Here is an 18,738-nt window from a genome sequence, read left to right on the forward strand (position 1 = left end):
GTAAGATCGCACTATTATTTATGAAAGCTCAGAAAACTTCTACTTCCTGCGCGCCAGAGGCACATTCGTCAAGGAATTAACACAGAAATGAACAATATTCCATGAATAATTGCAGAACTTGTAGACCATTTCAGTATTCTACATAAATTAGTTTGTATTCAACTGAGACCGGTTTCAGACATTGGCAGGTTGGGAATTACGATAAGTGCGGGTGGGTGTGGGAGGGGGGAGGGAAATTCAAGAAGAGGGGGGGGGGGAAATAAGAGGGGCGGGGGCGGAATTCAGTGTTTGTGTTCCTGCATACATAGTTCACTTCACTCCTGTCTGACAGGCTCCCTTTGCAAACTTTGAGCAAACATTGCCGAACGCACACGCACTGTGGAGATAAAAGAGAAGCGTCGAGCTGCACTCATTGTTGGCCAGCCTGGTTCCATCTTGGCGACAGGTTCTTCAAGCTTTCAGGAACTTCATATTTCCCATCACACATCAGCTTACCTCCTTTCCAGCTTCTGGATGACACTATCCAAAAGACAGTATAAATATCAACACGCAAGTGCGTGCAGGAATCAATTTTTTTCTTCTTTAAGACATTTTCTCTGCCCTTGCTGTTGATCGGAAGCGGCCTTTTCTGGGGTTTTCCAGATGGTGCAATCGGGTTGTCGGGGCGAACTGAGAGGTTACTTTTCGCGTCCAGTAAGTGCACCAGGAACTCCTTCTGTTCAGAAGCAAAGTGTATAGCTTAAGAAACTGCAAAGACGTCGCTTTAATGACAGCCCTTCTTTTACTGCTGCTATGTTGACTCCTCTTCGTAAAAGTCTTCCCATTTAAGACTGATATGCTGCATGTGGCATTTGTTTCGTTTTCCCAAAATCCTGGTGAACAGCTGTTTTCAGTTTTGACTGAAGTAATCGGACGCACAGCCGACTCCTTAGTTCATCACAAAGATGTTGCGTAAAGCTCAATCAGGGCTTTGAGCAGACCTGTCCACTTCAGGAAACCTATGTGATTTTCTTCTTACCTTGCTGCAATGGAACCTGCTCTGTCAGCGGGTACCGTGAAGGTGATAATGAATGCAGACTTACGGCACAGTGTGAGGAGCGTATTATTGACATGACTGTTTAGATAAGCATCTGAAATAAAAGTTATTGCTCGAGCTCAAACCAAGAAATACTATGGCAAACTAATCACCACTGCCGAAATTCAGTGGCAGTAAAACTCGCTTAGGTAAATGCCATTTTCCAGCCATTCATGGTTCACACTCACACCCAACGCACTACACATCGTGTACCGCGACCCATCAGCCAATGAAATCTTCTCCACTATGCCGCAGATTAATGACTATGTTGCCTGTATCACTCTAGGCGACTATGTTCATTAGTTCCTGTGATTGTTACCTTCTGGTCGGCTACACCACCATAAGAACCGAATTCTGTCACACTTGGCTGATCTTTCCCTCACTGAATTTCGTACATGAGGTTTTGCGGAAGACATCTGCAGCAGAGTTTCATAGCGGACAGCGTTGAGAAATTATGAGCACATCCCAGCTGTTAAGGAGGCGTGCGCTTGAGCCCTGCAGCAGATTGTACTAGTAAGGTTCTTAATCCTCGGATGTGTGTGTAGCATCCCTGCTGCGGCTCTAAAGAAAAACGTTTTATGTAACAAAACAAACCTACAGCCGTTCCTGAGACTAGTTTTTCGGACAACCTTTTGCTGTTTTCTGTATGTACTGTTTCTTTAATTACATATTTCAAAGTAACACTCTGCGAACAAGTGGAGGGCCTTACCCAAATTGCAGAGGTAAGACGTACTGGAAATAAATTACAAAACTCATCCGAGAACCCTTATGAGATCAGCCAACAACTGTCTCCGTTCCGGTGTCGAGTACTACTGATGCGAAGCGGTCCGCATCGTAAAACGTGGGGTCTTTTTCTCGGATGTGATGTTCAAAATCTCGATGTCAGTTCTTAAGAACACGACGTAATCTAACACTAATGCAACCTTTGATGCATAGCTTGACGAGTTAATGGAGCGTTTCGGGGGTGTCGAGATAGTGTCGACACTTAGCTTATTAGTGATACCAGAAAAGAAAGCGTCGGTCGCTGCAACTTGGCGTTGCGTGTGCCGGCAGGCGGCTTACTGCGGGCCGGTGGGCGCCGAGTACCAGCTGACCGACTCGTTCGAGCAACGACAGTGGCTGCGCCAGCAGCTGGAGCCGCCGCAGAACGCGCTGCTGTCGGCCGCCGTGCGCAGGCGCGCGCTCGACAAGCTGATCGCGGCGCACGCCTTCGAGAACTTCCTGTCCGCCAACTGGGGCAGCGTTCGCAGATTCGGCATCGAAGGGTGCGTGCGTGGCCGTATTCAGTGTTTTTTCCGGCTGGTGTTCTGTCTCAATTTTATAAAGATACTATGTTCGTTACGACTATTTAATGTCAGCTCATAAAATTTATCGGTGTTAAGTAGGCACATACTGAATAGCTGCTAGCACTTGTCTTTAAGAAGAGAGTATTCGTCATGGTAGTGTGGAAAAGTAATTCACTGTTTCCTATGAATCAACTGAAACGCTGTGATGCACAGAGAGAAAAATATGGCCAGTCACTCTGTTCGGTTTGTTGTTACTTAGGTAGGTTTCTAAATATTTTGAAGTCGAAAATGTCCTTTATGACGTTGCTGCTGAAACTGAGAGGGTGACTAAAATTTGTAGCAGAGTTCTAATACTGAGAAAAAATTTTGAACTGCATGTCTATAACGCCGCCAAAGAGTTGTATGAACTTGTACTTGGTTCTTCCTTAAGCCAGTCTTTTTTTGCATACGGATAATGCTGCAGATGTAGACCAGGATTCTGGCAAAACTGATTGACAAAATTTGATGGACTCCAGTGCATCTTCGAGACGGCAGTTTACGAATTTTCTCGGAATGGTGCCCTGAAGGGATTTAATTATACTGGCTCTTTTGTTGTGAACTTGTTATGAAGCTCGTTTCTCACGCGATACAAGAACGGTAACACTGCCTTTCTTCCGGGGTGCTAGCACGACTATTGTCTCGGTGTTTCATTATGGACACACACACAACGACACTGTGAATGTGAAACGTCCCCTTTGAACAATTTTACATGACTGTGCTTAAACTGACACACAATATTTTTAGCGCAACGCAATCTGACTTTCAATAATCCCTACAAAAGAATGGCCCTGACTAACATTAATCTATACCTTTCACAAATCACTTACCTCACAAAAATCTTCGTTATTCGAACTACTGCAATACAGCGAGCGCCACTACTGCCAGATAAATAAAAGATTCAAACTACGGAAGGCACCAACTACTGATAGGCATAGTTAGCAAATGAAAGATTTTATTAGAGAACAAACAATGTATTTACCTTAATAGTGTTGAAAAATCATAATATACATAGCAGTTCATGACATCCAGTCTTACAAATTTCAAAACTCCGCCATTTCTCTCCCCACATCCACCACTGCTGGCGGCTCACCACCAACTGCGCAAAGCTACGCGCTGTTCACATCCAGCTGCCGCTGCCCAATACTACAATGGCAGACAACAATGCAAACTAGCCACAGACTGCACACAGCACAGCCAGTGATTTTCATACAGAGCGCTACGTAACGTTGCCAATAAGAAAACCTAAACAGCCTACTTACATAGCCCCCATGCCCCCCACAAAAATTTTACAAATTGTTTTGGGCAGTGGCCAATACAGATTTTTAAAAAAAATGTTCATAATTCCAATAACAAAGAAATCAAATGCACACAATTGTTGATACAATGTTGGTCAAAAGCTAAAATTTTCTCACAGTCCATAAAGACAGTCCTGATCATTCATCACAGTAAAACTGCCGTTTCTTTTCTCAAAGTCTGAGCAGTAAAAGACAATGCACACGGAAGTAGTGGATTTCCATGCAGTCTTGAACAAGTAGTGTTGTCCTTCCAACGGAAAGACAGTGCTGACTCTTGACATGCTGACAGGTAATGGGCCACAACAGAGCAAACCCACAGCAGAGTCATTCGACGTTTTGAGGAATATTGGTAGGTAGGTCATCACAGAGCAGACCCACTGTAGTCCTGGTAGAGATTACGGTATTGGTGGGCCACCAGAGGTGCAGACCCACTGCAGTCCTTGTAGAAATAATGGTACTGGTGGGTCATCAAAGATGCAGACCCACTGTACTCCTTGTAGAGATGGCCAGCAGCCATCTGTTGTGACTGTGCAGGTGCACAATCACCATTGAAGAGTCTTGCGGATAATATAGCAAGTCCATAACCACCACTTGTGCACTCACAAAATTTTTGGAATTGTCCTTAGAATCAGCAATGCTGTTATCCAGTCCCTTGCTGAATTATTAACACACGTGCAAACACTAAGAGTCCCTACTTCTCACATATTGTCCATATACTATGACCAACAGAAACGTGTGCAGTGAAATGGAATTTACAAGTTACTTAATTTGATGAACTGGTGTCAATTACAATTTTATAACATAAGAATACAATAACAACGGTACAAAATACATCATTAAAGAACATAACAATACAGATAACATTTGTGGTAATGCAGGCTTTACAGAAGAATCGAAATAACATATACATCAGTGTTACAGGAATTATGACATAAGTAAATACATAAAAGATCAGAATAACTTTTGAAACATCAACTTCACACATGAGCATTAAAACAGAACAGAATAAATAATGTCTAAACATCTTTACAAAGAAAATAACATATTATCAGAAAAATTCTACAACATAACTCTTATTAGCTAAACACATAAAGACAGGAAAAACACAAATTCACATAGTCTAATAACACAAAAATACAGGACAGGGTTTGTTTTCAGTGTGACATTTGATACTGCAGTCCACCCCAAAACTTAATTCCATATATCTTTCCTCTTATTTCAACATTTGTTTCCACCAAAAAAATTCTATCCAAGCTTGCTTTCTGTATTCTGTTCACATCCTCTTTCAAAAATAGTTTTTCTCCACTGTGCACTACTTTTTTGGCCAAACCATTTTCTTATAGCTTCTCAATGCATTTCTTCCAATTCATCGTAACTCATTCCCTTATATAGTCTACCCCCTCTTAAGCTAACTTAAATCTACTGAGCTCAAATGCTAAACTAAGGGACGAGGCAATGCAGCAGCAGAAAACAATTAACACAAACAGCAATGACAAAAAAAATGGAAATTTGCAAAGCAAGCTACAGTAAATCTAAATTACCAAGCAATGCAACATTACAACTAATATGAGCCAATGTGCAGCAACAAGAAAAATAAATCAGTAGTGAAACTAGCTTAACAGAGTAATACAAAGTGAAATTTAGTAGCACTATGCCTGCCAAACAGCAGCAGCAAATGCAATAACTTATATCTAAACATGACATAGCTCAAGCAGAAAAAATATTACACTAAAGACAACAATGCAGACAAGGGAAATGTATATTCACATCTTAATGTCTATGTAATTAAAGGGGTGCACCACAACTTATTCTACGAGAAATATTACCAAGTAGTTGAAAAGAAAATTATGCATGCAAATCCTGTGAAGGGAAATGATTATTTGTGCTTTTTTTTCTAAGAAAGTACATCATATTCTTTACTGGGTCTGTAGATAGAAAATAGTGATATTAGTACATCTATTATAACCAATGCTGCAGTGCAGCTAGAAACTAGATATTAAACAAAATAGGCAAAGCAAGGCGTGAAACGTCATTCACTAGCCATATGGCATCCAGGCAGGGTCGCCATATAAAACGTCCCCTTTGAACAATTTTACATGACTGTGCTTAAACTGACACACAATATTTTAAGCGCAACGCAATCTGACTTTAAGAAAATCCCTACAAAAGAATGGCCCTTGTAACGTTCTTACTTTAATTTGCTATGAAAGCGGTGCTGATAGACAATAAAAGCGGGTTAAAAGCTGTGAGCTGGCTGGGGAAGTTAACCTTGCATTACTGAGCAACTGTTTCACCAGGTATCCAGTCTAGCTTAGCAAATCCCCAACCAGATTAACATTAGTTATAATCTTTTAATAGTCATACGACAACCGGTGATATGTATATAAAAAGAGAATTTAAATAAAAAGAAATAAATCAGTTTATATTTGGAAATTTATTTTAACATTGATCATTGAAATTTCACCATATTAAACTCGATTTATAACTAAGCTGGTGCCTTATTTAGGATTGTGAAAATGTGAGATTGTAATCTTACGGAACACATCAAACATGGAGCCAAGATTGGGAGACTGCATACAACACTGCATTCATAAAATAAGACACGAAGACGTTGCAACATATGCAAGAGGAAATTAACCACAACCAACCGATTCAATTTTCATCCAAAGAAGTTACGTTCGTAGCACAATCCTGTCCGTCACGTAATTACCACACACTGGTATACTAAATTCATACCAACTCTCTGTGAAATCTTCCCGAAAAGAATAGCTGAGGGCTACTTTGATGATTACACCACATGCTACACGTGGTCAACTTGGTTTACACAAAGCGTGTAACTCCACAATAATTTTGATAATTAAAATAATTTAGATCGAAAAGCAATTTACATAAGAAAAACCTCGAACTGGTTACTATCGTCTTACTATTAACCTGATGGGTCAAACAATTGTATAAGCACGTGGTACTGGTCTCACAAAGTACACCCCATGTGGGTTGAACATAAAGAAAAGTTGCTATATTGAAAAATATTGTCAAGACGAGACGTTATAATCTCACGCACATTCGCACTGAAGATTGATGATGCTAGTTAGAGTTACTGATCAACACGTGGTTCCACTTTACTCACAAAGTAGTGACAAAGCAACTACCGGAATATATTCTGAACTTCACACTCGAATTACACTGCGTTGCAATTTAAGATAACATTAGATATTTTAGAGCTAAACCTGAAATAAAGGTGATTAAATTTTCAGTTAGGCTGAACTTAAGAAATCCATTGTCCTACGGACTTAGCAGACACGCGCTTAGCCGGAGATCTTACCACTTCAGAAGCTCGCCGCGGACAGACTGACCTACGCTCGTAGCGTGCTTCCCAGATACAAACGGAAGTGACCAGAGAGACAGCTTCCTATGCCAACATGACAAGGGACGGACAGAAACATGCTAAGAATGGAAACCTCTCTGCTTTTAGAAAGCTTAGCTACCTGTTCCGACGTTGGTCCTACTGTTCTCTAGCAGACAGGCTTGTCTGCTACCCTCAAGCATGCAACTAGAAACACATTTGCTCATTCATCGTCTCACACAGAAGGGAAGGGGGATGACAGTATCTTATCATATACAGTATATAAAAGAAAGCGGATGTAGGTTCCGTATGAGACTGTGACATGAATTACATATAAACTGTGTTTTAAAGTGTAGTAGTGTGACAGATCGTTCTTGTTTATGTGTGAAAGTAACACATTTCACTGCTCAGTCTCCTTCCAGATAGTCAGAAATACCACAGTAAATTTAGAAGAGGAATTTATGCCGTAAATGACAACAGATTTAAGAAATTAACATGAAAGGAATCCAACAGAGACCTTTCATAACCCCAACGCTCTGGGAAAAGACTGTGCAGAGAATTTTCTGGCCATGCTAGGACATTCCCAAGCAGGCTTCTCACACCCTACTTAAACCAAAAATGTAAAGAAAAGGCAAAAGGTCACCAGCTACTTGCTAAAACACAATAATTTCAACACATCTTAAGAATCTACCAATTTCAAAGAGAAAAAAACAATCTGTGACACCTACTTAAAAGATAGTGTAGACCTAATTTGGTCAGCAAGTAAAAACAATGGTTCCTGTGTCATTAATATGAAATCAATTTCTGGTTGTTACCCTTATGGAGTTCACCAGTATTTGCTCATTGCAAGAGCCAACTGATCACAGGAAAATTTATGACTGTTTATTGACAAGTAAAATTTATGAAAATAGCAAAGGTGCCACAGCAATTTTAAAAAACATGAAAATAACATCAGTATTATAAAGCAGAACATTACAATGCACAATCTGAAAAAGCCAAAGAAAATGATAAAAAAGAAAAAAATATATTTTACAAAGTAGTTATCACAAAAAAATTCTATATCTTATAAAACTAATAATTTGTAGAATTAAAATAATTTTGTGGCACTAATTCAATGACTCTACTATATTTCAGTTAGTTAGCAAACAATGATCACTGTGTCATTATACTGAAACTACAATTAATTATGTGTGCAAGGCGTGAAACGTCATTCACTAGCCATATGGCATCCTGGCAGGGTCGCCATATGAAACGTCCCCTTTGAACAATTTTACATGACTGTGCTTAAACTGACACAATATTTTTAGTGCAACGCAATCTGACTTTCAAAAAATCCCTACAAAAGAATGGCCCTTACTAACATTAACCTATACCTTTCACAAATCACTTACCTCACAAAAATCTTCGTTATTCGAGCTACTGCAATACAGCGAGCGCCACTACTGCCAGCTAAATAAAAGATTCAAACTATGGGAGGCACTAACTACTGATAGGCATAGTTAGCAAATGAAAGATTTTAATAGAGAACAAACAATGTATTTACCTTAATAGTGTTGAAAAATCATAATATACATAGCAGTTCATGACATCCAGTCTTGCAAATTTCAAAACTCCGCCATTTCTCTCCCCACATCCACCACTGCTGGCGGCTCACCTCCAACTACGCAACGCTACGCGCTGTTCACATCCAGCTGCCGCTGTCCAACACTACAATGGCAGACAACAATGCAAACTAGCCACAGACTGCACACAGCACAGCCAGTGATTTTCATACAGAGGGCTACGTGACGTTACCAATGAGAAAACCTAAATAGCCTACTTACAAATGTTATTTTGACATCTTTTGCGAATTTTGAGGCCTTTTTAAACAGATTTTTGAAATCCTTATCACTGTATCGTTACATATTGTGTAAGACATTCAACACACTGTTAACGTATTGTGATACTGGAAGAAGATCACAATTAACGCTTTGAAGCGTTCTGCTAACAGAAAGAGTTAAGGAAAAGATTTGTTCGAGTAGTACAAGAGAAACAATGAATTGGTTGTGAGTGACTGCAAATAATTTGTTTGTATGATTTTTGGACAGTTTCTTTGTTAGCATCTACTCTAACAGTTACATAGAGAGCCGGCCGGGGTGGCCGAGCGGTCCTAGGCGCTACAGTCTGGAAGCGAGCGACCGCTACGGTCGCAGGTTCGAATCCTGCCTCGGGCATGGATGTGTGTGATGTCCTTAGGTTAGTTAGGTTTAATTACTTCTAAGTTCTAGGGAACTGATGACCTCAGAAGTTAAGTCCCATAGTGCTCAGAGCCATTTTTAGTTACATAGAGAGCACCATGCCTAAAAACATTTTCTTAAAGCAAAGACTTGTCTAGTGTTTGTAAAGTAACCTAATTTCGCTCCAAAAGTGTTTAGTGTCGGGCCGCCGGTAGTAAGATGACGGATGTCTCAGCACGCCGTTATGTTTAGCGGAAGTCCCAAAGACATTTTAAGTGGATTGTACTGTCCCCATGCAATTTCTGATGGCCTGCAGAGAACATGAATCAGCTGAGGATGGGTTTAAATATTGGGCGCTGCAGGGTACATAAACATCAATTGGACATTTTTCCAATAAAAGCTTGTGCGCCGCGTAAATGACGGCTCACTGACGCTGCTCCCCTAGACACGGAACTTATCTTTTGCCTTGACCTACTACCTACATTTGGAAGTAGTAAGCCGGCCGGGATTGCCGAGCGGTTGTAGGCGCTTCAGTCTGGAACCGCGCGACCGCTACGGTGGCAGGTTCGAATCCTGCCTCGGGCATAGATGTGTGTGATGTCCTTAGGTTAGTAAGGTTTAAGTAGTTCTAAGTTCTAGGGGACTGATGACCTCACATGTTAAGTCCCATAGTGCTCAGAGCCATTTGAACCATTTGGAAGTAGTAGGATGCAGCATGGAGGCGTCCTCACATCGATCACCGATAGCTTCTGAGCCACACCCATTGTGCTAGTCGGAAACCCAGTCCGTTCCCTTCGTGTCTGCTGACTTCAAGCCCACGATCAATGCTCAAACGGATGTAGATACCTGATCGATACTAGGACTGTTGATATTTTTAACATATAGGGAATCCGATACACCGATATTTAGGACAATATTATTGTCGGCTATAGACAAATCGAAAGAAGGTATCGGTTTATCAATATATAGACGAAGAACCCCCATGAACCATGGACCTTGCCGTTGGTGGGGAGGCTTGCGTGCTTCAGCGATACAGATGGCCGTACCGTAGGTGCAACCACAACGGAGGGGTATCTGTTGAGAGGCCAGACAAACATGTGGTTCCTGAAGAGGGGCAGCAGCCTTTTCAGTAGTTGCAGGGGCAACAGTCTGGATGATTGACTGATCTGGCCTTGTAACATTAACCAAAACGGCCTTGCTGTGCTGGTACTGCGAACGGCTGAAAGCAAGGGGAAACTACAGCCGTAATTTTTCCCGAGGACATGCAGCTTTACTGTATGATTAAATGATGATGGCGTCCTCTTGGGTAAAATATTCCGGAGGTAAAATAGTCCCCCATTCGGATCTCCGGGCGGGGACTACTCAAGAGGACGTCGTTATCAGGAGGAAGAAAACTGGCATTCTACGGATCGGAGCGTGGAATGTCAGATCCCTTAATCGGGCAGGTAGGTTAGAAAATTTAAAAAGGGAAATGGATAGGTTAAAGTTAGATATAGTGGGAATTAGTGAAGTTCGGTGGCAGGAGGCACAAGACTTTTGGTCAGGTGATTACAGGGTTATAAATACAAAATCAAATAGGGGTAATGCAGGAGTAGGTTTAATAATGAATAAAAAATAGGAGTGCGAGTTAGCTACTACAAACAGCATAGTGAACGCATTATTGTGGCCAAGATAGACACAAAGCCCATGCCTACTACAGTAGTACAAGTTTATATGCCAACTAGCTCTGCAGATGATGAAGAAATTGATGAAATGTATGACGAGATAAAAGAAATTATTCAGGTAGTGAAGGGAGACGAAAATTTAATAGTCATGGGTGACTGGAATTCGTCAGTAGGAAAAGGGAGAGAAGGAAACATAGTAGGTGAATATGGATTGGGGGGAAGAAATGAAAGAGGAAGCCGCCTGGTAGAATTTTGCACAGAGCATAACTTAATCATAGCTAACACTTGGTTCAAGAATCATAAAAGAAGGTTGTATACCTGGAAGAATCCTGGAGATACTAATAGGTATCAGATAGATTATATAATGGTAAGACAGAGATTTAGGAACCAGGTTTTAAATTGTAAGACATTTCCAGGGGCAGATGTGGATTCTGACCACAATCTATTGGTTATGAACTGCAGATTGAAACTGCAAAAAGGTGGGAATTTAAGGAGATGGGACCTGGATTAACTGAAAGAACCAGAGGTTGTAGAGAGTTTCAGGGAGAGCATAAGGGAACAATTGACAGGAATGGGGGAAAGAAATACAGTAGAAGAAGAATGGGTAGCTCTGAGGGATGAAGTAGTGAAGGCAGCAGACGATCAAGTAGGTAAAAAGACGAGGGCTAATAGAAATCCTTGGGTAACAGAAGAAATATTGAATTTAATTGATGAAAGGAGAAAATATAAAAATGCAGTAAATGAAGCAGGCAAAAGGGAATACAAACGTCTCAAAAATGAGATCGACAGAAAGTGCAAAATGGCTAAGCAGGGATGGCTAGAGGACAAATGTAAGGATGTAGAGGCTTGTCTCACTAGGGGTAAGATAGATACTGCCTACAGGAAAATTAAAGAGACCTTTGGAGAGAAGAGAACCGCTTGTATGAATATCAAGAGCTCAGATGGCAACCCAGTTCTAAGCAAAGAAGGGAAGGCACAAAGGTGGAAGGAGTATATAGAGGGTTTATACAAGGGCGATGTACTTGAGGACAGTATTATGGAAATGGAAGAGGATGTAGATGAAGATGAAATGGGAGATAAGATACTGCGTGAAGAGTTTGACAGAGCACTGAAAGACCTGAGTCCAAACAAGGCCCCGGGAGTAGACAACATTCCATTAGAACTACTGATGGCCTTGGGAGAGCCAGTCATGACAAAACTGTACCATCTGGTGAGCAAGATGTATGAGACAGGCGAAATACCCACAGACTTCAAGAAGAATATAATAATTCCAATACCAAAGAAAGAAGGTGTTGACATATGTGAAAATTACCGAACTATCAGTTTAATAAGTCACAGCTGCAAAATACTAACGCGAATTCTTTACAGACGAATGGAAAAACTGGTAGAAGCGGACCTCGGGGAAGATCAGTTTGGATTCCGTAGAAATGTTGGTACACGTGAGGCAATACTAACCTTACGACTTATCTTAGAAGAAAGATTAAGAAAAGGCAAACCTACGTTTCTAGCATTTGTAGACTTAGAGAAAGCTTTTGACAACGTTAACTGGAATACTCTCTTTCAAATTCTGAAGGTGGCAGGGGTAAAATACAGGGAGCGAAAGGCTATTTACAATTTGTACAGAAACCAGATGGCAGTTATAAGAGTCGAGGGGCATGAAAGGGAAGCAGTGGTTGGGAAAGGAGTGAGACAGGGTTGTAGCCTCTCCCCGATGTTATTCAATCTGTATATTGAGCAAGCAGTAAAGGAAACAAAAGAAAAATTCGGAGTAGGTATTAAAATTCATGGAGAAGAAGTAAAAACTTTGAGGTTCGCCGATGACATTGTAATTCTGTTAGAGACAGCAAAGGACTTGGAAGAGCAGTTGAACGGAATGGACAGTGTCTTGAAAGGAGGACATAAGATGAACATCAACAAAAGCAAAACGAGGATAATGGAATGTAGTCAAATTAAATCGGGTGATGCTGAGGGGATTAGATTAGGAAATGAGACACTGAAAGTAGTAAAGGAGTTTTGCTATTTAGGGAGTAAAATAACTGATGACGGTCGAAGTAGAGAGGATATAAAATGTAGACTGGCAATGGCAAGGAAAGCGTTTCTGAAGAAGAGAAATTTGTTAACATCGAGTATAGATTTAAGTGTCAGGAAGTCGTTTCTGAAAGTATTTGTATGGAGTGTAGCCATGTATGGAAGTGAAACATGGACGATAACCAGTTTGGACAAGAAGAGAATAGAAGCTTTCGAAATGTGGTGCTACAGAAGAATGCTGAAGATAAGGTGGGTAGATCACGTAACTAATGAGGAGGTATTGAATAGGATTGGGGAGAAGAGAAGTTTGTGGCACAACTTGACTAGAAGAAGGGATCGGTTGGTAGGACATGTTTTGAGGCATCAAGGGATCACAAATTTAGCATTGGAGGGCAGCGTGGAGGGTAAAAATCGTAGAGGGAGACCAAGAGATCAATACACTAAGCAGATTCAGAAGGATGTAGGTTGCAGTAGGTACTGGGAGATGAAGAAGCTTGCTCAGGATAGAGTAGCATGGAGAGCTGCATCAAACCAGTCTCAGGACTGAAGACCACAACAACAACAACAACAGACGAAGAAAATGTCGACATGTTGGCCTATAAAAATATCGGCTGCACATTGTAAATATAACTGCCGGTTTTAGAGTTGTGTATTTAAGTATTGATTTGTTATTAGATATTCTGTATATCAACAAGGTAGCAGTCTGATTATCCCCCTTAGAGGAAGAACAGAAAGGAAAACACTGCACGTTCACGCTTGGCGATAACCACTTTGCTAACAATGGTAACTACACGTAAATGGCACAATAAAAGGTGTTCGATAGGTCCGTAGTTCGGTTTCTCCACAAATCGGATTTGTCCGGAACACTTCACGTCGACTACCCAGTTTTCTTTTCATTTCTGCCAACGCCAACGACCTAGCAGCTGTAGTGTCAAAATTGCGGGTTGACGCCGAACGTTGCAGTTTCTGTCAGTACCGCCGATCCCCGATTACGTTAGCATTCACCCTCACACGTCACTGATCACCGCAAAGACCAATCTTGTCATACAGATTTTTGTTCATCATTTTCAGCAACTTCTTTTGAAGAATGCCGATAAACTAATGTGCTATTTCTTCACACTGTCACTCCACAGCACAATCGGATTTCCTCTCCTGTGCCATCTATACTTGCTTCACACATTCAAAGAGAAAGATTGGACATGATGGAAGCTCAAAAAGTAGTAAGCCTGCTTCACACAGTGAAAGTAAAATTATGTTCTACTGCAATTTCAAAAGAACAGATTCAAATATTTACCAAAAAATGTTGAAAAAAAATATAAAATAAAAGTATCGGCACTCGATATTGCCGATTCGATGTCGATATAGGGATATATGGGGGCAAAAAAATCGCCGACATACTTCAATACGTTTTGCAAAGATATCGATATGTTAATAGCAGCTCTACCCGATACCCAAAGTGGAGGACGTCATGGCCACCGATGGCTATAGGCACCGTTTTTGCAGACGGACCATCAGGAATCTTAACACCAATTGTCCTTCGATGATCAATATACCCTTTGACTTATTTTGGTGCAACCATTTGCCATCTGGGTATCCTGTGCCTCGGCCATTTATCAACACTATCTGGAGCAATTGACGAATGACGTCCATAGAATGGCCTTTTATCTGGATGACATTATTGTCATGAAGACAGACCCCATATTCCTCTCTATGTACAGCTGTGATATTCAACACCAAACCACTGCTCAACAAGTGAACAATGACGTTCCCTCTCACCTTCTGATAGGGCAGGACGCTTCCCCCGATACACCAACAAAGCGTGCTTTCACATGGATGTGGACTCAGTTGAGACAGTGACACAGTTCCCCACTAGTGGAGCATCTATCACAAAGCTGGTTCCTTAACGCCACAGTTCTGTAGGAGGTTTCGCATTAAGTCACCACCGGTTGGGCAGTTGATAAGAAGCTCATTTGCATTCAAGAGGCGGCTGCCTATTGACAATGACATCATGGTCTCATTGTTTTCAAGGATGTCCTCCTCCTCCTCGGTGAGAGTTGTAAGATGCAGGTCATTGCTTCTAGAGCTCTTCACTGTCAAGTAATCGACTTCCTCCGTCAAGGATATTGGGACATCATAGGAAGAGGATGGCCCAGGATGATGCATACTGGATGGGTACTGATAGGGACATCGAACACACTCTTGCTGACTGTCATTGCTGACAAGGCCACCAGGTGACCCTAACAAAAAGATATTTCAAGTGGTCTCCTCATAGATGGCTGTGCTTGTGGGTACATCTGGATCTTGCAGAACCAGTTTTGGAGGCTAAATAGCTTATTTTGATCGCTACATTTAGCAAATGTCCGTACATTTATTATGTGAGGTCCATTACCTCTACAAAACAATTCAAGTATTGTCATTTGTCTTTTTGACTCAAGGGTTGCTGACTGCTCTGGTCATAGATAAAATGGCTACAATTCGGTTCAGAGAAAGCAGGCATATCTGAGAGGCAAACAACATCTAGTATGTCTGAGTGGCACCCTTTCATCAGGAATCTAATAGTCTTGCTGAGCGTTTGGTCTGGTCTTTTGAGATGCAAATGGCTGAGCTACAGCAGTATCACAATAGAGTGGATGCTATGACGCTCTTTCTCTCAACCTAGCACATCGTACCCCAACACAATACAGCCCCTGTCCAGAATCATCCTCAGCGCACCCAGTTTTCCATCATCAAGCCAATCGCCTATGGTGATCCACCACCAGCTGGACAAGCACATCACTGCCAGCTGAGTTACGAAGCGTTTGCTGCTGTGTTCTCTCTGGGACAAATGGCGGTGAGTCCAAGTCCAGATCACCTGACTTTTGAGCTACTCAATCGTAGAGGTCCAGATGCACTGTCAGGCATGGGTCCAGAAACGTAACAACTACCTCCATTCTCTTTGGATAAGGACTTATCCAATGATGGTACTGCCACATTTTGTTTTTCAGAGATGCTCCATCGATATCAGGATCCTGGCAAGCCGCAGCTTCCGCAGCTGGGGCCCCTCATCCTCAAGAGCATAATTCCCAAGGATACCACAGGCCACATCCCCATAGACATCTGCTACAAGAGCCCTGGGACATCTCAGCCATTGGATACACTGCTGTAGATGGATCTGTCCATCATGGAGATGGCTCCACCATCTATCACCAGGTGGGAGGTGTGTGGGGAAGAGTTGCACTATTCCAAGATTTCAGCTGTTTTGCAACACAGCCAGCACTCATGGTTTACCACATCAACAGGCACCAACTTCTGGTGAACAATGATACCGGCCAACGTGCACCACCAGTAAATAATAACACCGGCCAGTATCCACCTATGCTAAATAACATCTACCAGCTGGCCTGCAGAAATCTCACAGTGCCATCATCGCCATCCACAATGCTTGCACTGCAACCAACGCCACTACAGTCACTGGACTTTTTCTCTATGCTGGTCACATGTCTACTTGGGTACAGGACAGGTAAATTTCCACCCAACAATTGCTTAATTGACCACCCAGCACTTAGCCAGCCAATTCCCATTGCCGAGCAGTAGCAGACACTCTAGCTCCAATACGTTCTGAGAGCAGCCAAGCTATCTATACAGCAGAAGCCGTTGTTCTCACCATTGACCTCTGCCACATTGGACTCTGCAGCTAATGGACCGTTAACTTCCAGTCAGACATAATCTCTCCGTGAGGAAACTTCTAGCCAGGACTCGTCTCAGTGATAAACTTTCTAGTTGGCTTAGTCTATCAGTGACTAATTCACTATTCCTTCTAACTAGACTGAAAACGTGAACTTCTTGTTTCCTCTTTTGACCACTGCCTGAGAAGATTAATTCCTTAAGAGAATTATTTTTAGTTGTGTGGACTTGCATATAAGTAACGGCTGCATTGTAATTAACTGTAACCACAGTGACTTAAATAAAAATGTTTGTTATATTTTGTCGTCTGTATGTATCAGTTAACAAATATTGTTCTGTTTCAGTCACAACACCCTATGATCCACCGACCCACCACATACACATGCACGCACGCAAACACACACACACACACACACACACACACACACACACACACATCTATTCAAAATCTTCCCTGTGGATAAAATTAGTTGCTAAGCAAAAGTGATTTTACTATCTGTCAGTACATTCAGTGCATTAGACATATTCTTACGTTTGCATAATTTGTTCCCTTTTTGTGCCAAACTCCGGCTATATTCTGGAAAACGTGTTTTCTATTCTGAGTGCATAGCTGTTTAAATAGCTCCCTACAAGATGTTTGAGGATGTACGCCAACACATACTCCGCACTTCTTTGTGCAACGAATGCTTTCGTTTAAGGGCACTATTGCTGCATAATGTTATTAAGCGTGCTATCAGACAATCAGTAAAAGTATACAACGGAAGGTAACTTCAGTAAATCGGCTGTTATTCACTGAATATGCAGTTATTTATGTAAGCTGTAAGGAGATTTAAATAATTATTTCCAATTGAAGCTCCCATCATTAATTAGGCCCAGAATTATACTAATGTCTGAACTACATTTCTCCTTGTACATAATTTTATCAATTGTGTTTTTCCAAATTAAATAATAACCTGTTTACACCAATCCAGTCCGATACATATTTCGCAGACCTAGCTATGACGTTTTCAGGGTAATGAAAGAAATTTATTTTCACATCTTTGTAAGATGAGCCATCATGTACAGGAAACAGTAGGAGAATGAATATAGTATTGAACCTCTACGCTCAGTGAATGATGGATCCTCCTTACATGAATCACTGTATCCTGTTAGTTAAATATGCAGTAAATGAATTATTACTTGTGCCATAATATATAGTGCAGAATGTCTTAAAATTAATGCCACTATGGATTATGATGGTTATGGACTACAGTTAAGTTATTCGAGAACAGTCATCTGAGGGAACAGGGAAGCATCGTAACCCTACATCTGAATGGCTGACGAACATTTGAATTCTTCACTTTTCATATGCGTGTTCAGTCGCAAACGATTTCAGTTTCTTCATCAGAATGTTGCTATTTGCATAGTCAAACGTCTTAGACAGATCACAAAGAATATTGCATTTTGTCAGGCGATGCTGATAAATTTACACTTATTTCAAATGTTGTGATCTACGATATTCGTTGCAAATACACTTGACACGGTCACTGTGTGTTAAGCAGAGCATGGGAAGTGTAGTAGAGATAAAACCACAGCTGCAATGACTAAAGGAAGTTCTGTTTTGATAACAGCGTATATGTCAAGCTGGGAAGAAAACATCTTACTCTCTGTTTCTTTTTAAAGTTATCGAGCACATTTCCTTGTTACGCTCTTTTTGCGTACCATCGGATGGTACTTCAACACAGTTGGAACAAAAGCTAAAAGCGGAGACGGTACACAACCAGAGTAGGAATTCAATGCAATAAATTGCATTGTTGTTGTTGTTGTTGTGGTGGTGGTGGTCTTCAGTCCGGAGGTTGATTTGATGCAGCTCTCCATGATAATCTATCCTGTGCAAGCTTCTTCATCTCCAATCAACTACTGCACCCTACATCCTTCTGAATCTGCTTAGTGTATCCATCTCTTTGTCTCCCTCTAAGATTTTTACCCTAGCGCTGCCCTCCAGTACCAACTTGACGATCGCTTGATGCCTCAGAACATGTCCTACCAAACGATTCCTTCTCCTAGTCAAGCTGTGCCACAAAATCCTCTTCTCCCCAGTTCTATTCAGTACCTCCTCATTAGTTACGTGATCTACCCATCTTATCTTC

At 41.4% G+C, this 18,738-nt stretch overlaps 1 protein-coding gene across 1 annotated transcript in view; it reads left to right on the forward strand.

Annotated features, from left to right (window-relative positions):
* The window catches only part of LOC126219945 (2-oxoglutarate dehydrogenase-like, mitochondrial), a 214,478-nt gene that overhangs the window by 39,374 nt on the left and 156,366 nt on the right, over positions 1–18,738 (forward strand). Inside the window, exon 4 of the mRNA XM_049942150.1 lies at positions 2,012–2,340. Coding sequence (XP_049798107.1) covers positions 2,012–2,340 — 329 coding nt within the window. The remainder of the gene's footprint in view (positions 1–2,011; positions 2,341–18,738) is intronic.

The sequence above is a fragment of the Schistocerca nitens genome, chromosome 1 (assembly GCF_023898315.1).
Source record: "Schistocerca nitens isolate TAMUIC-IGC-003100 chromosome 1, iqSchNite1.1, whole genome shotgun sequence".
In the NCBI taxonomy this organism is placed as follows: domain Eukaryota; kingdom Metazoa; phylum Arthropoda; class Insecta; order Orthoptera; family Acrididae; genus Schistocerca; species Schistocerca nitens.